This window comes from Rutilus rutilus (assembly GCF_951802725.1).
Source record: "Rutilus rutilus genome assembly, chromosome: 6".
In the NCBI taxonomy this organism is placed as follows: domain Eukaryota; kingdom Metazoa; phylum Chordata; class Actinopteri; order Cypriniformes; family Leuciscidae; genus Rutilus; species Rutilus rutilus.
In genome coordinates this window covers 26,752,317-26,780,001 of record NC_140214.1, presented here as the reverse complement: position 1 = coordinate 26,780,001, position 27,685 = coordinate 26,752,317, and the positions used below count along the sequence as shown (strand labels likewise).

The 27,685-nt window shown below is 40.1% G+C and overlaps 2 protein-coding genes across 3 annotated transcripts; one reads left to right on the top strand and one right to left on the bottom strand.

The window, feature by feature from the left end:
- Positions 1-392: 392 nt before the first annotated feature.
- On the top strand, positions 393-5,957 carry ptger4c (prostaglandin E receptor 4 (subtype EP4) c; the record flags this gene model as incomplete). Its single annotated transcript, XM_084411470.1, has 2 exons — positions 393-1,208; positions 5,364-5,957. The coding sequence occupies 2 exons, from the start codon at positions 393-395 to the stop codon at positions 5,955-5,957; spliced, it is 1,410 nt and encodes a 469-aa protein (XP_084267596.1).
- Positions 5,958-9,714: 3,757 nt separating this feature from the next.
- artnb (artemin b) lies at positions 9,715-26,352 on the bottom strand. 2 transcript variants are annotated; one of them, XM_084411100.1, is made up of 4 exons: positions 26,232-26,352; positions 12,522-12,614; positions 12,213-12,399; positions 9,715-12,115 (listed from the first exon to the last, which is right to left on the bottom strand). In XM_084411100.1, exons 2-4 carry the CDS (start codon positions 12,573-12,575, stop codon positions 11,643-11,645), a joined length of 714 nt encoding a protein of 237 aa, XP_084267226.1. In that variant the 5' UTR covers positions 12,576-12,614; positions 26,232-26,352; the 3' UTR covers positions 9,715-11,642. The 2 variants fall into 2 exon arrangements, with proteins under 2 accessions (XP_084267226.1, XP_084267227.1); XM_084411101.1 differs by having other exon boundaries at positions 12,522-12,617; positions 26,232-26,336.
- Between the last annotated feature and the right edge of the window lie 1,333 nt (positions 26,353-27,685).

The following is a 27,685-nucleotide window of genomic DNA, read 5'->3' as shown; positions in this document are numbered from 1 at the left end:
AGAAACCACAAGCAACAGAAAAAGATATTGCTCCGCGAAATAATGCAGTTAACATGCAAAACATCTGACGCTATTCTTGCAATTCCTAACTGAATTAAGCTTGTTACAAGCTACACACCTCCGTTTACAATCAGCTATATCTGGCTGCATTGGATTGCATGTGACGTCACTCTCGATTGCTGACATCACATGGAGGGAAAGAGGAGCTGTGGGTTTCTATAAAAGCAGTGACACGTAAGGCACAGAGAGATACGAGTAAACTTAAGAGGTAAAGAGGTCTGTTCGTTATTTATTTGGTGAACTCTCTGGATGTGCAGTGGCTGCACACTGTACTTATGGAAAGTGGAGACTTTGAGTTTGTTGAGCCACTTGCACCTGTCAACATATCAGACATGAATGATTCACTGTTGAACCTGGGTTTGAATGTGTCAGAAGTTCTCGCGCCTTTCGCCAACAGCTCGTCTCGTGATTTGCGCCTGGACTATCGCTCTCTCATCACTTCGGCCACTATGTTTGGCTTCGGAGTCCTCGGAAACCTCGTGGCGATCGTGGTGCTTTGCATCTCCAAGAAGGAACAGAAGGAGACCACCTTCTACACTCTGGTGTGCGGGATGGCCATCACGGACCTGCTGGGCACCTGTTTCACCAGTCCAGTGGTCATCGCCACATACATCGCGGGCAGGTGGCCGGGCGGAACGCTCCTGTGCCATTTCTTCTCCTTTTCCATGCTGTTCTTCGGCTCGGCTGGGATGTCTATTCTGTGCGCCATGTCAGTGGAGAGATATCTGGCCATAAACCACGCGTACTTCTACTCTCAGCATGTGGATCGGGCCATGGCACGGTTCGCGCTGATGGCGACGTATCTGGCTAATATCGTATTGTGCATCATGCCCAGTTTTGGTTTCGGAAAACACATGAGACACTTTCCCGGAACTTGGTGCTTCTTGGACTGGCGCGCCATGGACCCTGTCGGTGCCTCGTACACGTTTCTGTACGGAGGTTTCATGCTGCTGTTGATCGCCATCACCGTCCTGTGTAATTTCGCTGTGTGTCGTTCACTGGTCGGGATGAGTAAGATGAGTCGCATGGCGAGGGCAGATGTATCTGGCCAGCGCAGATTCAAATTAACATCTGCGGCGGAGATCCAGATGTTCTGGCTGTTAATTTTAATGACCATCGTGTTCCTAATATGCTCCATCCCTTTAGTGGTGAGTTATTCAGTACTACTATATTATTTGTTCTTGTGTATTTCATATTATAAAGCGCTATACCAGTGGAGCTTGTATCTAATCCTGCCAATCATAACGCAACATAAGTGGCTCAGGCTACCTCACAACCATGACAAATCTTTCAGCATCCTTTCCAACCACAACCTCAGTCCCACTTTTCAAGAAATTAACTACTGACTTAATTTGTCATCATTAGCTTATTATGGCTATTTATAGCTCAAGTGGAGTCTCAGACTCCAAGCAAGCCAAATTCAGACTTGATTTAATTATACGAGGATTAAATAGGCAGGTGAACTTGTCGCCTCTTGAAAGTGGGGGAATGACGTGAGCTATTAAATCGCTAACTTATTTTAAAAAACATAATAAAAATGCAACTCTTACAAAAATGAATCAGGTTTAAATTAAAAATATGTAGGTAAAAAAAAAAAAAGAGACAAACTCTTTGTTTGTTGTTATTATTAAACGGTTAGTTCACCTAATTTCTCACCCACATGTAGCCTAATTCCAAAGACTTTCATTCATCTTTGGAACACAAATCAAAATCTTTTTGATGAAATCTGAGGGATTCCTGTCCCTCCATAGACAGCTATGCAACTACACTTTGACGCTTCAAAAAGTTCATAAAAAGATCGTAAAACTAATCCATATGAATTGAGCGGTTTCGTCCAAATTTTCTGAAGAGACTTGATCAGATTCACATTGTATGATGAACAGATTTAATTTAGGCTTTTATTCACATATAAACATAATGATCAGCGAATATAAACAGAAGCTCAACCTGCTTGATGCGCGAGAACAAACCTCATTGGTTCTTGCGGAAGCTCAAAAGTGCTGCATAACACACGATAATGAACTTCATTGGCTCTTGCAGAATCTCAAATGTGCTGCATAACATGAGAGAATGAACCTCGTTGGTTCTTGCGGAAGCTCAAACGTGCTGTGTAACTCATGGTTCTCGCACATCAAGCAAACATGCTTGAGCTTCAGTTTATCATAACTTATGTGTGAGTTGATGAATGTTTATATGTGAATAAAAGCCTAAATTCACTCTGTGTATCATATAAAATGATAGTGTATCTTCAGAAAATTTGGACTAAATCGCTCGATTCATATGGATCAGTTTTACGATCTCTTTATGAACTTTTTGAAGCGTCAAAGTGTCAGTTACATAGCTGTCAGGGACAGAAAGCTCTCAGATTTCATTAAAATATCTTCATTTGTGTTTGAAGATGAACGAAAGTCTTACAGGTTTGGAACAACATGAGGGTGAGTAATTAATGACAGAATTTTCATTTTTGGGTGAACTAATCCTTTAAGGCAGGTTTTAATGAGGTCAAATGGAATAACCTTAAGAAAACGTCTCGGTTACTAACGTAATCTCGGTTCCCTGAGAGGAGGGAACGAGTATTGCGTAAGGCTAGCTTACGCTATGGGAAAACTCCTTTTCTCGAGAATATTTAAGCAAAATCTTTAAAACGCAGTGCAGCTGCACAGCAGACACAGATAAGTGTCAACGCGGTCATTGGCTATGCTGCGGCAACTGCACGAACCTATGGCAAGGCGGCTCAGACGTGTGAACCAATCTGGGCACTTCCCGCCCTGACACGTCAGAGCCCACCAAAATGGGTGTGGCTTTTGCCTATAAATAACGCATTTCTAGCCTAGGAACCCAGGTTTAATCGACTGAAGCGATCCCCAGATCACAGCACAGTAGCACGGCGGGTTACGCAATACTCGTTCCCTCATCTCAGGAAACCGAGGTTACGTCAGTAACCGAGACGTTCCCTTTTGAGAGGTCTCTCGTATTGCATAAGGCTAGCTTACGCTATGGGAACCCCCTTCCAAATGCCATCGCTCCATACTATAGCCCAAGGCAGACACTTGAGACTCATAGAAGAGTAAAGTATAAATCCTAATATAAGCCAGTCCTTTGACGAGCTTCATATAGGGAATATATATATGAACCTTAGTTCATTTGGCCATAACCAGACATGTGTCGAGCCCTATGGCTTAGGGGAGATGTGTTTTACACTTTATACAGAAAGAACCCTCGCTTGCAAAGCGGCAACTTTCAAGTTATAAAATCTCATAAATGTGGACGGCGAGGCCCAGCCGGCCGCCTCACATATATCTTTCTTCAATAGGTATTCCACTTGACCAAGCCCACGATGAGGCCATACCTCTTGTGGAATGAGCTCTGATGCCTAAGGGGCAATGAAGGCCCTTAGACTCATAAGCCAGCGCGATAGCGTCCACAATCCAGCGCGATAATCTCTGCTTTGTGACGGCAAGCCCTTTAGTGCGGCCGCCAAAGCATACAAAGAGCTGTTCCGACTGTCTGAATGAGGCAGAACGCTCCAGATAAACTCTGAGAGCCAGAGTACTCTGACAGGGCAGAGTAAATTTGCGTCTCTTTCGTCATCTGGCGAGGAAAGAGCTGCCAGCGAAATAACCTGTGCTCTGAATGGAGTAGAAAGCACTTTAGGAACATAACCGTGCCTTGGCTTAAGGACGACTCTGGAGTCGTTTGGCCCAAACTCAAGGCAGGAAGCGCTTATTGATAGCGCTTGTAAATCGCCCACACGCTTAACTGAAGCCAGTGCTATTAAAAAAGCGGTTTTGAGCGAAAGAGGCTTCAGGTCCGTAGACCGAAGTGGCTCGAATGGGGGACCCTTCATATGGCTTCCAGGACCGTGGAAAGGTCCCAGATAGGCACAGAGGGGGGTCGTGGAGGGTTAAATCTCCTTGCACCTTTAAGGAAGCGCACGATGAGGTCGTTTCTTCCTAGTGGTTTATCGGCCACAAGAGCGTGAGATGCTGTTATGGCCGCCACATACACTTTGAGCGTGGAGGGGGTGCGACCCGCGTCCAAGAGCTCTTGCAAGAAAGCGAGCACACTTGGTACTTCGCATGAGTAGGGGTTTTCAGCACCCTGTCCAGGAGACACCCGGGTACCCGTTGAGGGGACATACATGAAGGGCCCACAAGTCGGGACCGGGGTGCCAAATCATCCCGTTTGCCTGCGTGAGGAGATCTCTCCTTAACGTTATCGGCCATGGGGCTGTTTCCAGCAGTTGCACCAACTCGGAGAACCATAACTGGGTCTTCCAGAGGGGGGCTACTAGTAGCACTGCACATTTGCACTCCCTGATCCGTTCGATGACCTGTGGTAGCATCGTGACCGGAGGAAATGCATACAGCGGGCGGCTCGGCCAGTCGTGGGCAAGCGCGTCCCTGCCTTGTCTTCTGAGGCGAAGAGGTCGACCTCTGCCTCGCCGAAGATGCTCCATATCAGCTGAACCGTCTGTGGGTGAAGAGACCATTCCCCTGGGAGAACTTTGTCTCTGGAAATTTCTCTTTTAGATGAAAAGTGTGACGCAACGGAGAACACACTTCCATATAAAAGGATATGGCGCGCCGGATGGCACAGCAGAACAGCGGGCTGAAGGCGGCGACAGGAAGCCGGCGTCCTCAGAACTGTGATGCAGCAGCTTGTTCCGCTGAAGGCTTTTCGACGGCGGCTAAGACTTCTATTCCGGAGATCAGCGAAGGTGAGTTCGCTGAAGGAGATAAAATCTGGGTTCCTAGGCTAGAAATGGGTTATTTATAGGCAAAAGCCGCACCCATTTTGGCGGGCTCTGACGTGTCAGGGCGGGAAGTGCCCTGATTGGTTCACGTGTCTGAGCTGCCTCGCCATAGGTTCGTGCAGTTGCCGCAGCACAGCCAATGACCGCGTTGACGCTCATCTGTGTCTGCTGTGCAGCTGCACTGCGTTTTAAAGATTTTGCTTCAATATTCTTGAGAAAAGGAGTTTTCCCATAGCGTAAGCTAGCCTTACGCAATACAAGAGACCTCTCGAAAGGGAACTAGATATTCATGAATAAAAAAATCATGATGATTGTAAAAAGATTGTTTTAAAAATAGATATACATTTTATATGTATCATAAGTAATGATTAAGTTGTGTACAATAATGTGTATTCAAGGTGCAACAAGGAAAATATTTTCGCACGTTTCACTTGTAGGATAGGCCGTACTTGTATAATGTGTAAAATGGACACAATCGCCATTACTTTCAAAGAGTTTGTGATCTTTTCTCATTTTAATGGGATTGAATTTTTGTTCAATTTAACAGGTGCGCATTTTCATCAACCAGCTGTATGATCCTGCTCACATATCATCAGGCAGAAGTCCAGACTATCGCAGTGATCTCCTGGCCATTAGATTCGCCTCCTTCAACCCTATCCTGGATCCATGGGTGTATATTCTGTGCAGGAAAAACTTATTAACCAAAGGTTGCACACGACTCAAGCGTATTATCAGACTGAGGAAAGGGGATCATAGTAATGTTTCGGGTTGGATGGATGGTCAGCCCTCCCCTCCATCATTTGCGCAAAGCAATTGCACAAGTTACGCATCATTGCGCACAGCCATCTTTAGAAACGACGTGTGTAAACAGACCTGCACGAACACTAAATCTTATGTGGATTTAACCCTTCGCCAGGCATGGGACTTTGATACAGCCATGGCTGACTTTCATCCTTTCAGCGTCGAGCAGAACGGTGTCATGGGTTTTGATGAAGACGAAGGAGCATCAAGCCCCAAACTCCTCACCAAGACTGTTGTGGCTCCACCAGCCGCTGAAAAATTAGAAAATAAAGCTGAAATAGTGTCCTGCACTTTCAGTACACCAAGTTCATGTGTATCGGGAAAGTGCATGAGACAATGACCTAGATGCAAATCTAGATTCAATCTGTAAAGCACTGTGAGGAAAAAAAAAGAAGACTTTTTCTCTTTTTTGTGTCATTTTACATTCACAAATAATTCTGTGAATTTGCTTATTTTGATTCTGAATGATCCTGATTTTAGGATTAAACCATAACACTTGTATATCTATTATAGATGACATGGATGTTAGATGACATGGATGTGTTTAATATGTGGTTATGGATATGCTGCTTCCTTCTACTGTGCTGTGCCACGTTGCATGCTGGGTTGTACTTGACTGTGACTTGTCAAACTGTGAATAATTTATTAAAGGTGCAATTTATTTTCATCACATGTAAGAGTACAACTGACAAACATACTCCAACAATTCAACAATCCTTAAAAGAAATGCTTCTGTTGTAAAAAGCTGTCTTTCAGATAAAATTATACAAAGAATTTACTTATATCTAATAGATTCAAAAACAGTCAATGATGATACCTCAATGATACTTGAATTTTGGTGCTTAATAAATATTTTGTAACATCCAAATACTCTGATTCGTCTGAATTCATGACTTAAATGCAGCATTGATATTTTTGAAATGACTCATTTTAAATAATATTGTATTTCCATAAAATTCAATAACAGAATATAATACTTGTTGTTTAAATGTTGTTGTTTAAAAAAAAAAAAAAAAGAGGGTGTGATAATACACATGTACCTTTGAAGGGCTGTCAAAGAGAAATATACGGTTTGCAGCCAGATGGTGTAGTTACAGCATCCACCAGCAGGGGCGAACTAGCCCATGATGATTACACTGGTCTACAGCCAAAATGCTTCTTAAATAAATGTAGTCAGACTTTACTAATGCTGGGTCAATGATAACGAAACCGATGCCTGAAATTATTGATTGAGTCTAGTTTTCAAGATATGCTATTGGGTCAGCATGACCTTGGGAATGCCGGAGGGTAAGTGAGATCTCAATTTAAACCAGAAATCATTAAACTACATCTTTGACTGGATCAATGAAATAATCTACGACTAGGTTAGGACAATAGACATACTTGCTTTTTAGGCTGAAGTTTGCACCCCTGTAAGAGTGTCATGCTTTCTCATTTGTCAGTGTTTGGTTTTGCAAAGGGACACATTTCTGTTTACACATTACACATTTCTCGTACCTGTGTGAACAAAGCAGATAACTTCAAATGGAGCAAATGGAGCCCATTGATGCTTGCTGGACAGTGACAACAGTTGCTCCATTTAATGAATACAAGAGACAAGCCAATCAGATGTTTTAATTGTCATATTTGAATTCAGCACATCAAAATACATAATAAATAGCACATTTAATCTCTGAAGTAAATGACTTCTCAAAAGTTGTAGACCAGTGTAACCAGTCAAACATTGACTTGTTCTCTGCATACTAATCTGGGATAGGAGACAGTATCAAAAATGTAAACACTTCACTTTTCACCTTTTAAATTTGGGCTGCTTTGCAACGAGGTTGTGCTAACACATTTATAATAACATTTGACATTTTTGTCTGTGCCACTGTGCATTAATTCCCATGTAATAGTGTGGCGTGTGAAATTACCGTGATGCCACAGAATTAACATAAGAGACTCTTACCGCATCGGTTTTGGAGGACAGTACCTCACATATTACACTGATGCTAGTCCTTCATTAACACACAGATGGAGGCCTTGGACTCAACATGTTATTGTTTTCAGTGCTGCTGTGTGAGCAAACACATCTCTTATGATCTGCCAGGATGTGAAAGACTTGAGGCATGATGAATACTCATAGCAGAATGTCACAGCAGTCAATGGGGTAAATTTTCTATTGGGTTGTTGTCTGATAATATGTAGAGCATTGCAGTCAAACTAACAGAAAAAAAATTATAAAAATGTATTAAAATAAAAAAATTATTACAGTAATACTGATAGTTTATCAGGTAAATTATGAATTGTCCACTGTGAATATTTTACTTACAATAATATATAGGCTATATAGGCATAGATGCAGACTGTATGCTACTGAAAGATTGCCACCATAATGACACAAAACAACCTGCATTATCAAAACAGACATGTTTGAGAGTTGCCGTCAATGAATTATAAATGTGTGACTAAAATGCCTGGCAGATGAAAACATAGTATGTGCATAGATCTGATCTTGTTATATCTACCATCAAAAGCCTGTAATGCGTGTTTGAACCGACATCTCTGTTCAACAATTGAGCTTTGTCGTAGCTTATATTGACCAGCAGATGTCAATACCGCACAGCTTTTAAACCGAACACTTAACCGTTGACTAAACTAAGTTGATACAATTTTACATTGTCTTCTGAACTGACAGACATACAGACAGACGACAGACAACGTAAGTTACTTAACTAAAGCTATTTATTGGCGCCTGCCACGATTTTTTAACAATAGCCTGGCCACTATTTTCCAAACAACGAAAGCTAATGGGCACCTTTCAAATTACTAAAAATATCACCATAAAGAAGTCCACGACGTGCCATTTAATTGCGAGTCTGAGACCATAGATTTGTGTGACAAGCACAACAAAATATGAGCCTAATCCTGATTATCTTCATTCCACTGAACAGCGACCGGATCCTTGAGTCATTGAACCCGAGTCGATCAGTTCGATTCGTTAATTAATCATTCAGACAGGTTTTGTGAATGCCGAGATTTGCTGAGATTTTCAGTGGATGCTGATTTACAGTGCGCACCCAGTTGTAATATGGCATTAGAAGATTTGGAATATTAGAATATGAACCACTTTTATGATGTTGGACCATCAGTCCATTCATTTTTTTACAAGGCGCACTTATAATTGATCAATTTTGTGTCCCGACATGAAGGTGACTGAATGATGACAGAACTTTCATATTTTTTAGACGAACTATTCTTTTAATACAATGTAAGCTTGCCATTTGCTGATTTGTGCTGATGTGAATAATGACAATAATATTAGTTTGTTTCTCACACAATAATTGGAATAGATTTTTATATTCTATTAGAACTTTTGGAATTGTGGCAGTATAGTTTATGACTCTCTTTTAGCTATACATGCTTATGTCAACATAAGCAGCTGAGACAGCAAAATATCTCCAGTGCTCCAATTAAAAAAGAACTATGGTTTTATAATGATTTAAAGGTCAAAATAAATGTTTTATTTCTTTTTTGCACGATCTGATCTTTCAGCTACAGACCGCTGAAGAGTACTAATATATTGTGATCACAATGTTGCAAGCATCTGGTCCTAGTAGTGCAGTTATACCTTAAAAATGCAGAAGAGGCTCCAATCTCCTGTTAATTAAGTTCACCCATGGTGTGAGAGGTGCAGACTCACTGCACAGAGGCCCCTGAGCCACAGCCAGGCCGGTCTGTGAGGGCTGCGCTCATTAGCAGCCCGACAACAGATGGAAACGTTCTTTGCACTTTAGCAGATGAGAGGTTCACCTAGGGCCTAATGGTGCTGTAATGTACATACATGTCTCCAAGCAGTCTACCTGACTACCTGATGATTGCCATTAGCTGAACTGAGACAAGAGGTCAATGGAGGGAAAAGCTCTGTGGTGCGGATGAACTTTTTGACGATTTTAAGTTGTTTAATACACATAGAGTTAACATGGAAGCATACAAATAAAATCGCACATGCTATATACCCAAACTTAATCTCTCTTGGAAGAGTTTGCAGAAAGATGTAAGACCCTTAAAGTGTTTGCTGCTGCACCTAAATGAAAGGACAAGAATCTTAATTCACATTATGTATAAACAGCTTTATTCCTATACAGAAAATATGAAGTACAAAAATAACTTTGCCAACAACAACAATTATAATTGATAAATAAAACATGTAAAATACTGAAGCAAAGCCATTTATTGTTATCAGCTTTTTAAAACAATATTTTTGGAGCAGCTTTTAATATTGAAACTGAATACAACATCAAGACTCTTACGGTCAGCATATTGGGCAGACAGATGGACTCGTCGGAACACAATCCTTCTCCCCCTTATCCTTAGTGTTTTGGAAGAAAACTATTTTAATTTCCTTTTCATAAATTGAATCTGAGACTTCCCAGTAAGTGCTCTAAGAGTTTTATAACCCTTGGAGGACAAAAAAGCACCCAATGAAATCACTCAACAGATCATGACAAAGTTATCTACAAGTTCTTCCTACTCCATGAAAACATTTGGGTTAAATAGCTCAGTTTTTCCGCAACCGTGATATTTTGCAGCTGACTTTTTTTTTCAAAGCCTTGTTGTTATCCATGCTGGTTCATCATGAGATGACAGGGATTGAAGAACACAGGCCAAGGTATAAACAATAAATATAAACATCCACAAGACACATGTGTAGACATAGTAATAAATAAATAACTTAAATGAAAAAATAAATATGATATCTGTTAGGTGTACAGTAAATGTTAAGGGATGCATGGCATCCATTTGGTAACAAAAAGATAAACAATGACAAATGCATTGTGGTCATCATCTGTGTTGATAAAAGAGAATGCTAATGAGCCTTCTGGTTGACATCACACTCTACGGTGCAATCAATGTCATTTTATTACTACATATAAACTAAAAATGTCAGGTAAAATGTATCAAGAACTGACTTTTAGCTCAGTATGTAGCTGAATCCAACTATCTTTTCACATAGTTTGACAATTTAGACCTACGTAATGCTTCCCTAATGAACCTTATTAATAATATTTTTATATCATATGTTCTTTGTAAATTAATATTTGATGTACCATCATAAATAAATCATTAAAAAGAAATATTTCATTGTACTACTGGACTAGACAGCCCCTACTGGTTAAGCATCAAATATTCTTTTGTTTTTTAGATTTTATTCACTTTATATTTATCTTTCATTAACTTTCTATATAAAAACCTGGCCTCATGGAACACGAACCCTTTTAATACCTCTTACTTTATTTATGGTATTAAAAAGGATTAAAAATGTAAGATAGAAAAATAGTTCATATCAGTCCTGTAAAAATCCTGAGAAATGGAAATCCTACTGCAAATACAATCAACCTTCAGCGCTTCCAGCTGAAAGGGTAATACTAACTGGCCTGTGTGTTTTCTATGGGCTCAACTTTTAATAATACTCAACATATGTTTGTGCAATTACATTGTAATTACACCATTAATGTGCTGTTAATGAACGATCCAAACGTTGCTAATCTGGCTGAAATATTACGTGCCAGATTGAAGGCCAGGAAACTGGGCACTGACATCCAGGATCAACAAATGAGTCTGACAAATGAAACAGGGTTTCGTTCTGTATCCAAGTCTGATGAAACTCCTAGTAAGCAAATGCTCGTTGAGTTATAACATGTAGTTTTTTGTTTATAGAGCCATTCAGATGGACGATCCAAAGTTGCAGTTCTTCCATCCGCAAACTCTCTCCACGTTGAGTCCAAAGAGTCTCTTGTCGACATGGTCGAATCATATTCTAACACCATTCAAGCTTTTCTGTCGAGGCTTGGGCTGTCGAGAACAAGCTGTTCTGAATCACTTACAGCCCAACCAATTTCCCTCAAAGTGTTTCACCACGGCCAACCCGCCCGACCTCGTTCTGTAGTCACGGTCCAGGAGGCTTTCCGATTCCTCCTTTCCTCTCTTTGACCATTGCACAATTTCTTCAGGTCACGCTCCCCCTCCCCTCATTCAGCTCTCCTCATCCCACGCACTCACAGTCCGCAGCGGAGAGGGACTTGATGGTTCGCCAGGTTGTCGCAGCATCCATGAAAGAGACCGGTTCATAGCTTGTGGGGCGGCAGCAAGGGTGCGCGCTAACCTTCCTGGCGGTGCGCTTGGGCAGGCTACCGTTGGCCAGCAGAGTGCGCAGAGCCAAGTCGTAATTCCCACGAGACCTCTGGCAGGAGCCGACGCAGAACTTGAAGAGAACAATCTCGTCCGAGTCGAAGCCCATGCCCAGGTCCCGTACGCGCATCTCCCGTTTCTCCACGCGACAGTCCCGACTGCTATGCCGTCCCCTGCTGCTCTTCTCTTTCTTTTTCTTTTCCTCCTTCTCTTTTTTCTTTTTTTTCTTGCGCACTCCTTTGGTCTGTATATCAGAGGTATCCGGTGAGCGGGGGGAGCGTTCCCATCGTGCTGGCTGCTGGTCGTCCTCGACGAGAACATATGGCTCTGCGGGAGAGACGGAAATGGACAAAAAGAAAGAGACGTTTATCACCCGGTTCCTTATTGATCCACTGTAGAAATGATTCCCAGACATCTGACTCACCAAACAGGCCGTGCCACGGGGAGTCACTGCCCTCCTCAAGCTCTTCCTCAACGTTTGGAAAAGGCTCTAAAGGCGGCTCCTCCACCCCAGCACCAGCAAATCCCACCGCAGCTTCGGATTCTGCTCGAAAACGCGACCTGCCTCCTGCCACTAGCGGCAGCAGAGACATCACAACCCATACAAGCACCTGAGCAAACAAAGCAAAGGTGGATGGCAAATGAAAGGACATTTTTTCACAGTAATTAGAGCATCTCCAGGTTACTTGAATCAATGGATGACCTAGCAAAGAATTCGCCCGTTTATACACACCTGCCAGCGTTTCCTGTGACATGGTGCGTTTGTGACTGATGGCATGGCTGGCATTGCTCTGATCCAACTCCTCGGCCACCACCAAACTCCCACCTGCTTGGAAAGAACAAAGAATGGCTTTATTATACAGTGACCTACAGTTATACAAGTACATACCAAGGCAGGTAATGTAAACTCCAGAGCGCAACATGCGGGTGACACATACACATGCATACAAACGTGTAATCAAAGGTGTCCCATTCATCACGGTCATAACATGCTCATTGTTGTTATAGAGAGAGACCAGTGCGATCTCTGAGCACGACCGGTGCTGACTTGCCTGCGGACAAAGCTACAGTGTTAAAAAGAGCCGTTGTCCATCAAATAAACTGCCTTGAAGCAAACTCTGTCAAAAGCATTCTTGATGTGGTTAGATTGCAGCGTGTAGAAGGAGCCTCATGCTCTCAGGGGGTCCTACAAGCCACAGAGATACAGAGAGGTTGATAAGAACTCTGAGCGATGCAGATGTTTATTGACTCATTGCAGTGTGTGACTGTGTAACCTGTGCTGGGGGCTTTGATTTATATCAGGGTCAGGAATGGGGCACAGTGTCTCAGTTAACACCATTCAAACAGCAGGACTCAGTCAAACACGGCAACCCGAAAATGATTGATGAGGACAGACCAATTATTTGCTATAGGGAAAAAGGGATGGCAGGCAGCACAGCAGAGTATGCTTATAGTGTGCTTATATTTTGGCATAGTTTTATAGCGTTGCAGTTGTGTAGAGATGACTGAGACTGGATTCCTTTCTCTTGCTAACCTCTGAGAGATCCGCTCCAGAGGAAATGAACTGATGGCACACTTAAGCCCAATTTACAAGAATTAACTCACAATAAAGCAGTTAGCCACAAGAGGATGTGCCTTAATTTTAGCATGGTTACAGGGTGTTGTTAGACACAACATGTTCATGTCTTCAGTGTTTATGAGGAGCCAATTTATAATAACAGCAAGCTATTGTGCATATTGTTATAATTTCTTTTTTGAAACATAAAAGAAGTTTGTTGCAGAATATAGGGATGTGCCGATAGATTAAGGGTGATATATTTATAAGACAATAGTATTTATCATATTTTTATTATTACTACATACAGAAATGTATATTAAAATGAACAAACTGCAGATATAATTTTGTCTTAATAAAAAAAAGTAAAATCACCCATTTGAATTTAGACATCATAACTTTATAATGTACAGTATGAAAATTGTTATATTTGCTAAACGTTACATTTAACTTATAAATAGGGGAAAGTTAGGGGAAATAAGCATGCACAATTAAATATCCAATTTAAATCTCTAATATTGGCAAATAAACAATATGGTACGGATATAGTTCATTCCTAAAGCATCATTTCTAAGATGCTCTTTTCCATACATTTAATGTGTATGGTAAAGAAGACTGTCCTTGCTCCCAATCCACTTTCATTTTATCTTATTTGGTGTTCAAATGAAGAAAACAAGCCATGCAAGTGGGGAAAGACATGAGGATAATTAAATGACGACAGATTTTTCATTTCTCGGTGAAACTATCCCTTCAAGCCTGCATTATGGAAGTATTTAGGAAATGTAAGGCATAATCTAATTTCGAATCACATTAATTGGGGCTGCTGGACACTCACTCTACCTGTTCTGTTTTTTCTGCATCATTTGCGATGACTCTCAGAATGTTAAAGTTTTAAGGGTCAGACGATCTTTTCTCATGCAGTAGGAAGCCATTCAAGTCAAATCATCCAGACTCCTGATCTACTCACAAGCTCACCTTTGGACAAAAGTACTTTAGAATGATATACAGAATAAATCTTTACTGCCAAAAAATAAAAATAAAAGGTAGTATATCATGTGCTTCTCAGGAGCATTAAAGATGTCTAATGCTGTATCTTAAGATCTTCAGTCATCCTGGTTTATTGGCTGCTTAAGGCAAATGTAGAATTTATGTCTTCTAAATCCAGCCAAATAAATATGAACTCGGTTTCAACAGCTTCAGGACATATTTATGGCGTCTCTGGAGGCCGGCTTCAGCTGAGAAAGACCACATATGACCAGAGATGAATGTGGACATGCTGTCAAGAGGGTTTATGGCATGGATTCCCATTGAAATGTGACTTTGACCATCCTTCTAACTCCTGCATGTGTTGCATTAAAATCGAAGTGTTGTTTATGCGCAAGGATTTATTGTATTCTGATGATTTTCTAATTATAATTGTATACATATCTGAAACCTCCTTAAATATGCATCTAAACTGCCATAATTGCTTTGATCATAAGTGACATAAAAGCATACGCCCTGAGCTGCATATGTGATTGTTTGTTTATAAATGGTTTGCGTGCGTGTGTATGAGTGTTATGGCTGTGACTCTGTGAGCGTACACATCTGTTTTCCTGACCACAACAATCATTCTTACAGTCTGGCTGGCTTCCCTCCTTCACTCTTCAGCTTCTATCCAGCTGAATGTATAAACCCAATGCAGAATAACCAGGCTGACCGTAACAAGCAAATCAATATCAGACACCTACAGAGAAACAAGACCAGCTCCACCACAAGAATTCGGAAATGTATCCATTGTAGACTATGGAAGTGCAGTCTGGCTAATAGGTCGGTCTGCACTCGGGGTCTGTGCGGCTCATTTCGTGCTGTCAGTTTCTAAATAAGCCCCTTGGCCTCTCGTTCCCTGACGACCCCCCACCTCACTGCTTCCTGTAAGCTGAGCTGGCATGCTGGGGGCGCAGGCCAGAGGTTATGATAAGAGCACTACCTGCCTCTCAAACGCACAGCAGGCCTTTACAGCCAGATAAGCATTGAAAACGGTTTATGACACAACAAATTCACACTTGCTATGCAAATTATTAGGTAACGGCTCCCGATAAGGGAGGCATCACTAATATTATTACTCACACTACGTCAGGTGTTTATTCTAAACTTCCAGTTCCAGCCCTAAGAATTCAGCTTCGGTGCATAACCTGTCCCGCACAGTTTATGCTACAGATATGAGAGATACTTCAAATCAAGCATATCAAAACTGTTCTAATCACTTGGCAGGCACAAAAATGGGCGACAATCCAATAAACATACATTGAATGAGGGATCGAGTCATATGTAGGATTCAGAATATCACAGAGGGTCTCAATCAGTTCCCGTGTATACAAATTCAGGCACTGGTAAGGACCCTGGCTCACTACACATTGGGACACTGATGACTCTATTTCTGGCGACATGACAACGCCCTCATTGTAGAACATCACTACTGGTATTTATGAACAACAGCAGAACTGATATCTTTCTGACATTATTTTTTATTTTATTTAAAGTACATTATGATAAAACTTTGCTTGTTAGATTGTTCATTTCCTGTCTAGCAATGTCTATGCGGAAATATAATTAAATAATGGTTTGTATTTTAAAAAACATTATTGCGTGTCATTATGTAGTGACTTCAGAACTGCCGTTAAGGGAGCGTAGTGAGCATTGATGCTCCCTGGTTTTTACAGTGCATTGTGGGACTTTTTAGAGAGCAAATGTTTTAGTGCACTGGAAGGATTTTGCGATTGAGACAGCCCTTAAAATGGCCGACTCCCTGATCAGTGCCTTGACTACTGAACTAGGGAGCTGATTGAGACTTATAAAGAGGCGGTTTCTTTTGACTTAAGCCAGTAAGCATCCAACTAGAAACTGCATAGCAATGCCCTGGCAACCACCTAGAAAACTCAATACCCTATCATTAGCTACGTATACAGGCAGCCAAATAATTCATTAGTAATCGCATTCAATGCTCAATTGGATTGAAAAAGCCTTCATGTAAACACCTCGATCAATCTGAGTGAGCTCGGATGAAATTTTAATTGGACTGGAAAGGCTGGCGTAGACCTGAAATAATATGATCAATAGCAAAAGTACCTCGGGCACACGCAGTGTTGTGATGCGTATATTTACACATGTTTTACGACTTATGAATGTATGTGCCTATGTTTGTTTTCTTCTTTCATCTTTAAAAAATGGTCGGTGCAAATCAAAATGACAGTTAAATTCACGGTAGCTCCAGTGAAATTATTGCACTGGTTTTCTCTGGTTCTGAATGCAGCAACTGGGCACTACACATGCACTGAAGTTTTGTTCAGAATACATAAATGTACATTTAAATGAACATGTGAATCAGATTGTAAGAGTTTATATAAACAAAACTTTCAGAAAATGAAATCTGATCAGATCGGTTCTGATTGATGAAAATTAGTGCATGTAAACATACCTATTGTCGTCTTAATAATTCTAGTTTCTTAATGGTTCCATGAACGATTCTTTTAGTATTTCAAAAAAACAAACAAATACAATTCCATTGCCAAATGATGAGGTAATTTCAATAACAAATGCATTTAAATCACTTCTAGCAAAAGGTGTGTTTACATGACTTTTGAATGACTTCAGTGTCTTTTTATAGAATGCAATCCTCAACTACATAAATAAGCAAAAAAAAAAAAAAAAAAAAACTTTTCATAAAATACTAATAACAAATCTCAGTGTTCATTTTTAAATACATATTGTCATGTGAACAACCAGTTAGGAAATTTAGGTCTCAAGAGTTAGTTGAAATCTGTATTAGATTCACTTAAAAGTCCCCCTGTAGTCAATAATTTTATCCCTTAAAACTCATCTTTGATTACCAAAATTACATATTTAAAAGTTTTTTTTTAATGTTCAATTAATCGTAAAATTTCTTAATGTCTTAAAATGACTTGAATGTAACTCTACAGCCTTGCCTTATTTACACAGTTCTATGAATATGCAAATTAGCTCCACTTCCACTCACTCACACCAGCTCAGAGATCCACTTGTTGACGTGATTAATTACAAGGTAGTGTGTGATGTCAGAAACACCAGCAATTACAATTACAAACTCTTAAAGCATATTAAAAACACCACATATACATCTAAACAACATTAAAAGCTTGATTTTCACCACAGGGGGACTTTAAGAGTCAATAGTTCAGGATTCAGACTACACTTTTTCTGCTGTATGTTTGCTTCACTTAAAATTGACTTATAAGAGTCATTCTTTTGGTTGCACTCCACCAGGGGTGTCAAACCCTGTTCCTGGAGAGCCACAGCCCAGCAGAGTTTAGCTTCAGCCCTAATTAAACGCACTTGATCCAGCTCATCAAATCTTTTAGACTTATTTGAAAACTACAAGAGTGTGTTTGGAGCAGGATTGGAACTCCAGGAGCTGAGTTTGACACCCCTGCACTACACTGTTCATGTTGTAGATTCAGCATTTTTAAATGAACAAAAATGCCCAACTCTGATGAACAAGCACATGTAAAAATCTCTTACTGACTTTTCTTTATCCTGTGTGAATTGACCATTTCTAAGACGTGTCTTTGTGCAAACAATCTATCATACAAATCTCTTCCATGAATGTCAAATCAGTGAATATAATTAGCAGCTCTTAAGCAGGAAAACAGATTTACTTAAAGGCAACTTATTTACATCTTTACAAATGAGACATAAGAACCCTCTAGATTTGGTTTCAGATTTGGTTAGGGAAGCCCACACGGTCCTCAAAGCACACAAACTCAAGAAAGTGTGGTTGAAGTGGAAACACACACTGACCCAAACCGTCCAACCGCCCAAATCTTCCTATGCAGTGAGAAGCATCTTCCACAGTCCCTCTCACCCGCCTCTAGAGGTGCACCTGGTTGTGTTTAAGTGCCCTAAGCAGTGTCTTTGTTGGCCAGTCGCTCTGTGCCTCTTGTTAACATGTGAGCTGAGGGTGCCTGAGGGACGGGACCATGCGGCTGCACTCTTGAGGAACTGCAGAGCGGTTCTGACGGCCTCTGTGCTGGGACTCATTGATTAAAGGCATGCTTCAAACGCACAACAACCTGCCCTCGGGCACTTACATGCCACCGTTAAAGAATACGGGAGTATCACAGTGGCGTCATTGTGACTAACGTGGATGCCAGACATCTCACCCTGCAAAATCTAATTTCCGGGAGATGGCACTACACCCCGCCCCCCGTGAAATGAAAAATTGACATTATAAACTATTATTATATTCATTTGTGGAAGCCGCATAACACAGGTTCATTCATTCAATAGTATTAGTGTGCCGAAAGTGAAAGTGACTGAGGGTATCCCAACATAAGTGGTCACAGAAGACACATTTGAAACGTGTGGTCTTGGCTGACCACTTTTGATCAGCAGTATTCAGGTATATTGTATATAATGTAAGGATATTGTATATCAAGATGTGGGAGACTCCCGGAACTTACGGGAGAGGTGGGAAGTCTGGGATGCAAACTCCTCAGTCTTGACGACAGATGCAAATGAGGGGCTGTCATTTTAGAGCTGTTACGAGGGTGTTGACTTTTGTGATGTGCGTTGGAAAGTCTATATCATAAATATACATGATTAAGCAAATGATTTGTTAATTATGATGTTTAAAAGTAAAAGCTGACATGATAATTTTTTCCTGGAATTTGAGCCGTAATCTGTCTAGACTGGACTCAAGTTGGTGCATAAGCGAGTCTCAAGAGAGAACCCCTGCGTTTTTTCACTGTCCCCCTTCCATCTCGGACAGAACCATTAGAGGTGTTTGATGTGCCAGGTCTACCTGTCACCATTAATGATGAGGAGCAGTGGTGTGGGATAGGCCACACTAAATCAGCCAGCCAATAAAAGACACCTGGTGAAAGCAGAGATGCAAAGTACACTTCACCAGCCTGGCCTGCTTGATCATTTCCAGACACGCTTTTATCCGGGGGTGTGAACTTCAGCCGTGAGGTGCGTGTAATATATCTATCCGTGTTCCCTCCGGCTTGCTAAACTCCATCGAACTCAATCTCCAATCCAAAATTGGCAGATGCAAAGAGCAGGCACCGTGCATGTCCTTTCAAGTTCATAGGTCTTTCCTTCTAACAGTACTTATTACATAGACCCTGTACATAATGTATTGGACCTGTTACAACGGACTGCGTTTTGGCTATTTGCAGATATCCGAGACACTGGTTTTATGACATTTTAATGTGCTTGCGCTCCAGAACTCGAGTTCAATCGCAGCATGTCTGAGTGCGTGACATCCAAGCGTATAATTCAATAATCCTTCTCTGGCAAAAGGTAAGTTCTCATTACTGTCAGAGTCCAGCCACTGGAGAGGTGAAGAGAGAGCGTACGCTGCCAAGAAAACCAGCATTACCTGTTTGAAACCCTTTACTCTTTTTGTTCCAGGATCCAAGGGGGAAAAAAACACACTGATTATTGGATTGTGAACACATGTGGTTTTCAGACCACCATTCATGTCACTGAGTGAACATGATAGCAAAAACAACTTCCATTAATTGCTAAGATCCATCATTCAGGTCTCTGCTGCTTTCAGTTTCTCTCTCAGACAGACTCTTATTCTAGTACAGCATACTCATATCCATAGATTGTTGCGTGTAATGGAAGAACATGACCAGCAAATGCAAAAAACGCACACAGTACAGCAAAGCTAACACAGGGGTCCTCAAAATAAGAAAATTCTCAAAAATACAGGATCATTATTGGTATCAATGGTTCCATGAAGAACCTTTGATATTCAATGGAACCTTTCCATTGCACAAAAGCTTCATAATAGTGGAAAAAGGTTCTTTAGATATTTTAAATATTCTTTACACAGAAAAAAATGGTTCTTAAGAACAGATTGCTGAAAAGTTCAAGCAACCAAAAATGGTTCTTCTATGGCATCGCTGTGAAAACCCCCTTCTGGAACCTTTATTTTCAAGAGTTTATTCAATTAATCAGATTCATCTGAAAAGACCTTTTAATGAGTTCAATTGGTCAACACAATAATGATCAGTCAAATCAACATCAGTGATGTGCGCACGTCCTGGGTTGTTCCCTTGACTTCTTACGGCACTAAATTCCTGAATTCACGGTACATCAGCAATGAAATCAGCAGTGTTCGAGTTAGAGGCTGTGAGCCTTGACAAAAGAGGCAGGTTGGTTGGTAGGCTTTATTTTTGCTACGCAAATGCAGTGGCCACTGTTTGCATTCCACACCACGCGGCTGCATCACGAGCCTGACGGACAGAGCTCAAGAGCGCGTCCCTTCCCCTCCGGATCCTCAACTGAGGCACAGGCCTGGACCACACAAACAGCTCGCTCAGGCACCTACAAGTGTGCATGTATGCACATATATATCACAATACAAATGGCTCAGATTAGGATAATTATTTTATCATTGTTATTATCATTATTTATCATCTCGTTTGAAAAGCTTTTTATTAGGAATCTACTACATTCCTGCCTCCCAACATGTTCCGATGTCTGTTAAAATTATTCAGTCTATTACTAAAAACACTCTCGTGCATCTTACCCACTCATGCATTTCAAACCCCTCAGACTAGTTTCGTTCTAAAATTCTCAAAAATTATTTAATTAAGCATAGTTTCTTTAAAGTAGAGATGGATGATATAGCTAGCATTAACATATTGCCTGGTATTGATCACTCATTTGTGCTCGTTTCCTCAGTTTTTACGTTGAGATTAACTTTGCTGTCATCTATGGCTCACAGAAAAGTTCACTTAAAAAATACAAATTTCTTCATCCTTGCTAAATTTAACAGTGTTATTAATTTATTAGTGTTTTTTAAAGATTATCTTTAAATGAATAGTTCACTTAAAAATTAAAATTCGGTCATCATTTACCCTCAAGTTGTTTCAAACCTGTATGAATTTCTTTCTTCTGCTGAACACAACAGAAGATATTTTAAAGAATGTCAGTAATCAGACAGTTGATGTATCCCATTGACTTCCATAGTATTGGTTTACTATGGATGTCAGTGGGGTCCATCAACTATTTGTTTACCGACATTCTACAAAATATCTTCTTTCGTGTTCAGCAGAAGAAAGAAATTCATACAGGTTTGAAACAACTTGAGGGTAAATGATGACCGAATTTTAATTTTTAAGTGAACTATTAATTTAAAGATAATCTTTAAAAAACACTTATAAATTAATAACAGTTGAGTTTTACCGTTTTAGAATCCATTCAGCCGAACTCCGGGTCTGACGGTACCACTTTTAGCATAGCTTAGCATAGATCATTGATTCTGATGAGTCCAGTAGCATTTCTTTCAAAATGACCAAAGAGTTTCAATATTTTTCCTATTTAAAACTCGACTCTTCTGTAGTTAACCCGTGTACTAAGATCGACGGAAAATGAAAAGTTGCGATTTTCTAAGCCTATATGGCTAGGAACTACTCTCATTCCAGCGTAATAATCAAGGAACTGTGCGGCTGTACCATAAGTGCAGCAGGCGTAGTGATATGACGCAGCGCCTGAAAATAGGTCTAATAGGTTAGACAAACTTAGTCCCGGTCACGTTGGAAGAAGTTACCGAGCTGGGGACTATTTTCAGGCGCTGCGTCATATCACTACGCCTGCTGCACCCATGGTACAGCCGCACAGTTCCTTGATTATTACGCCGGAATGAGAGTAGGTATTTTTTTGAAAAATATAAGTACAACCTAACACATATATGTACATGATAAGTGTATTGTATCCACTGTATTAAATTATACTACATAGTAGTTAAAGATACTTAATATAAAGTAGACCACAGAATTGTAATATTGGCCTGCCATGTATCATCATCCATAACATCAAAACAACTATCAGCTTTTCGGTATTGGCCAACATTTTTAATATCAGTGCATCCACACTTTAAAGCTTATTTTGTTTAATCTAAAGAACAAAACAAATTGGATTGCTCAGCAGTAAAATCTGTCCTCCTTCATTTATGATCAGTAATAAATGCCTATCCCCATTCACTCATCTACTTCACACCCCTTACAAATTTGCAGAAATGTATACATTAGTCATGTTTCTCTAGATCTAAATAAAATCAGCTATCATTCACCTGGCAAAACATTGTTAACAGGCTGATTTTATACAAAGGACCCGTATGAAGTGGGTCAGCATTGCAACTCTGAGAAGATGATCTGAGCTGACAGCCAGCAGCGGCACCAAGTCATGAATTTGAGCTGCAGGATTATTAGAGAACAAATTTTATAGTCCAGATTCGTAGAGTCTGCGCTAAGCAGTTCAGATGCAGTAGCTAATGTCGTTTCCTGTCTGAAACCCATCCTGAACAACAGCTTTACCTTCTCTTCATTAAAGTGTCTTGCCTTTTGCTTTGATAACCAAATACAGCCAGATTAACTACATTTAAAAGGGACCGACAGAGCGAGAACACTTGGATGAACAAGTCCTTAAATGGGAATAAATTAGGGAAGAGAGGGTAATGGTGAAGATAGTATTTCCCTCCCGAGGCTTAGCCTGAGCAGTCACAGCGACCTCTAAAGAGAGAGAAAGAAAGAGAGGCATAGACTAAGCAACTAAATACTCTATAAAAGGAAGCCAGACCAGTTAGCCTTGAGATAAGAGTTGGTGGTTTAAAAGAGAGAAGCTTCATCACTGAATTCACGTATCATATACAAACCTAAGCCATCGACCTGTGTAAAGGACCACCTAAACCCTGTTCTAGCAGACTCTTGGTTTCTAAATGAATCCACAGGTAATTATTTCAACCGAGGCAGCGCTCGGGCACAGAGGCCAGCCCATCCTCATAGGCCTTTATACTGTAGCTCACGTCTCATTTGTTCAAATTAAGCTCAGGGAGGGGGAAAAACGAGCTATTAGTGTGTCTGGATGAACTAACGACATCCAAAGCGTTTCCATGTCGCCCAGTTGAGCCCCAGACAGGCTTCGAGTAATGACCTGGCCCGCTCTTTCAAAGGCACCGACGCCACCATGATTAATGCATCTGACCTGGCAATTTCGGAAGAATACAGCTTATTGTATTAAAGACTGCTTCCAGCCACAAACATGGGTGTACAATAAGTCCACTTAACATTCTTCGCTATCAAAAGTTTGGTAAGAGATGTTCAGATAAAGAGAAAAAGGTAATATCCCTCATCAGTGTCATGAATGAAGTCTTGAGCGTACATGCATTTCATCTGGCAAAAACACCAACAATTAAGCGAAAACCAAGGGTCAGGCCTGGTGAAACTTTTGTGCGCATTTATAAATTTGGTTTTATTGTATGAGCAATGGTCTGAGTGACTGAGTCTGAGGGTCAAGATATAAACAATCACAAAATCTGATTTTCTTCGTGCCACAATCAAGGCAAATGAACGAGCTCTGTCAAAAAACTATTTGCGTGTGTAAAAAGACTGTGTGTTATAAATCTGCAGAGTATGAGGAATGCAACAATGGAGCTATGCATCAAAATGAACAGCTTTTGCTAATCATTTTTGGTAACCACAAGAGGGAGGACGTTCAGTCTATTTTACAAGAGGGAGACTGTGGAATATCCAGATTGTGTAAGATAAGCATAATCATACCAATGGCAAAAAATAGGTCAAAATTAAAGGTTGGGGAGTCTAATCTCAAAATAAAAATGTCCTCATGTTTTTCCAAACCTGTATGAATTTCTTTCTTCTATGGAACACTTTTTTTGTCCACAAAATGAAAGCTGTTTTGGACCCCAAAGTACTTTAAAATATCATCTTTTGAAATCATGTTCACCTAAGGAGGTAACTAGAAACAGTAAATCGCTCGAGCACAGGACTGACACTCCATCAGTAAGTGATTTTTTATCACTTTATTATAGATTTTAAATATACCACAAAATAAAGAGTGTTGTTTAATTTAGGTAGTTGACATTTAGCTAACTATCCTTGGGGTTCCAAAATGACAATGTGGCTCACTTGTGATGAACTTCAACAGATTGCGTCTTCCTGAAATTCCTTTTCAAAAGCCAATCCCCCTTAAAAGCCATTGAATCATTTGCACACTGGTTGGCACCATGATGAGTTTTCTAGAAACTGACACAGAGGCCCATTCAGATGGAACACAGACAGTTGCACTGACCCTTAGAGAGAATGAGCTCAGGTCAGCTAAGGCCAAGGGACGTGGACCCTGCGGTGGAGTTGCAGGACACTGTGAGATATCTCAACCTTCTCCTCAAAAGCACTAATTTAATCTCTTCTTCACACACATGCCTGTACATTTCTGTCACATTCTGAACTCAGCTTATTCATTGTACATGCCAGTTATCATCTTGAGAGGTCTTGCTGCGCTAGAAGCCAGTAGCAATGTCCAGTCTATGAATGTGTCATCATTTAAACCTTCCTACCATGCTGCTGAGGTTCGGGAATGTTCACATGAAAACACAAGGAGGGAGGTGCCACATCTACGCCGGGGGTTTGAGAGATCATTATATGACATGAAGAAGTAAAACCTTCAGAGGTGAGAGCCAGGTCAACTAACACATGAGTGACCGAAGAATTGGAGGGAGAAAAAAAAAACCTCATCCGTGATAATAAATAAAAGTGTGTTGCTTTTTTTTTTGCTTTGCCATGTGGTTGGTTCTTGGTCGTGGTTTCGGAGGACCTCAGCGCTGCACATTTTGGATGTGTCCTTTTTTGAAAACACCTGGTTATATCACCTGCTTATTAGCTGACCTGAATTGGGTGTGTCAGATTAGGAAGACATCCCGTATGTTCAGTGTCGGGGTCCTCAAAGAAAACGAATGAAAACCACTGCTCTATAGTGAGGCAAAGTAAAATACAAAGCACGTAAGCTATGCAAAAACACACATGGACATGTCATTGAGGTAGGTGCGGTGCTAGTCCAGGGCTGATCTGAAAGCAAAGATTCCAGAATGACAGCCCTGAAAATGGAAATCAGTGCACAAAAAAATGAAATCCAAGCCTTCAGTGGAATCTGATATTTTAAATAATTTGAATAAATTGAGTTCAGCTCACGTGGAACTCTTTTATGCTTCTCTGAAATGTACACTATAAAATATTACGTGATCAATAAGTTATTACAACATATATTTTTACGTTGCTTTAACTCATCAAAATAAGTTAAGCAATTTTCAACTTTTTTATAAGTTATACAAGATTCAACACATTTTTTTGTTTCAAAATGTAATTTAAGTTGAAATGACTTAAACATCCAAGTTGATTGTAGGCTACTTGAAAATTTGAGGCACTTTTAACTTTTTTTTTACAGTGTATGTTAATCATAAAATAACATACATTTATTGACAATAGGTAATAGTAAGTAGGCTATAAGAAGTCAATCAAACAGCAACAAGAAAACAGATTTCTTTAAAAAAAACAAATCTCTTTTTTTTTTTGAGAAGTGTGTTTAATGTCAATTAATGTTAACGTTTAACCAAGAAAAAGGCCCTTTTGATCAATTAAAACAGCTCTAAAGTGGAGACGACTTTCACTTTAACCAGAACGATATCTTTCACTATTTACGCTGTTGAAAACATCCTTTTCGCCTCCAATAAAACAATTTTGACAGTTTCCCTCTATCCATGGCAGCTCAATATCTACTGCTAATCACTCTAAATAAATAAAAAAAACGACCAACCAAACCATGTTTGTTTTCAAGAATAAGTTCAGCAGGCTGTGAGAACAGAATGACAGGTAGCTTACAATGCCTCTCAGACCACACCTGATGACACCCGGCTAGTAGAAGTTTCAATTACACACCAGCCGTCTAATGTTTATTGCCTGAGGGGACATATTACAGAGGTCTGATCCAAATCCTTTGACAATCTATAACTCTATCAATTCAAAGGCAGCCGATATGTCAAGAAGTTGAAGTTTTGCGCGTTACCGTGCGTATGGAGTGCTTGAGCGCGAGCGTGCCAAATCCTTACAGCCTCGCGCTTCTCGTAGACAGCCTGTCTTCGCGAGTAAAATCCACACGCGCCTCTGTAAAGCAACTGACTTTCTCACGGGTATGTCCTCTTCTAAAAGCGAGAGAACAAACTCTTCAAAGGAGAGGAGGACGGAGAGGCGCCTCCCTCCGTGGCCAAGCCTCTCTCTCTCTCTCTTCATCTTGTGAGATGATCCTGAGAGGAATGAAAATCAAAGCCAATTTTCCATGACCGGCTAAGCAGCTACAGTAATGATTTAAATAATATTAGTAACAATAACAGCTAATATTTCGTCGTCATTTATATATATTTTTTTTGTATTTTGTATTCTGAGCAGAAATTGGTTTCGTTAAGCCAAGGGCTATTTCTATCGATTCACATAGTTTTCCTGTTAATTTAAAACATAATTTCCCATTTTCCCACATAAAGAACAGGGTGATAGTTTTTATATGAAACACTCTCTAAACATCAAACTCCAACTTAACAAAAGTTCGAAACATGATTAACAACAGTGACCGATTTAAGAATGATAATAGGCTATGGTAATTAAAGTCTCTCGAAACACTGCTGTGATTTGAATCAATAGGCTTAATGTGATTTTAATCACAGTTGTTGTGATTCATGATCCCGTATACTCAGTGTGTGAAAGTGAATGTGAGAGAACATCCATCCTGCTTTCATTAACCTCCTCAGTCCTGAGATGTGAATTTTTTACAAACAATGCTTATTTATGAAAAGTAAATTGTTAATGTTGATCACTCTATTACTGGACATTTAGAAATAAAATCATGCACGGCACACTTTGTCTACAGCATGCTTTAGAGGGATGATGACATATGAATACAAATTACGAATTCAAGAACAAACAGTTCATGTGTAGCCTATTCTTAGCAATGTAGGCTATTTAATGTGTAATTTATCTAATTATTTCCTGGAGCAGTTTACACATTGTTATTGTTAGTAGTTTGTAAATATGAAATGTGTGTAGCCTACATAGGCTATGGAATATTGTTCTGAAAAATGCAACCTAAACGTCCAATAGCCTATAACTTATTTCCCAAACATTTCATAACAAAAATGTTTTAACATGGAAATTATGACAAATTTGTCCGGTGAAACATGTTATTAAAAAATAACACGCATTTCACCCGATGTGTGAGGATCGGTTGGACGCTTCTCTTGCTCATGGTGCCACAATTTATCTGAATATCTTTTTTTGAAATACTATTTTTAGCCACTCATAGCTACTATGTTGAATGCGACACAGAAGATTATCATAAATGAATCGATTCATCAATAATAATAATAACCAAAATAAATCGCTAGAAACTAATTTAAACGTTTCTTCATCTCGTGTGAGATTAGCTACAGCATGAGAATTCGCAACCCGTATTACGCGCAGGTAGCTTGG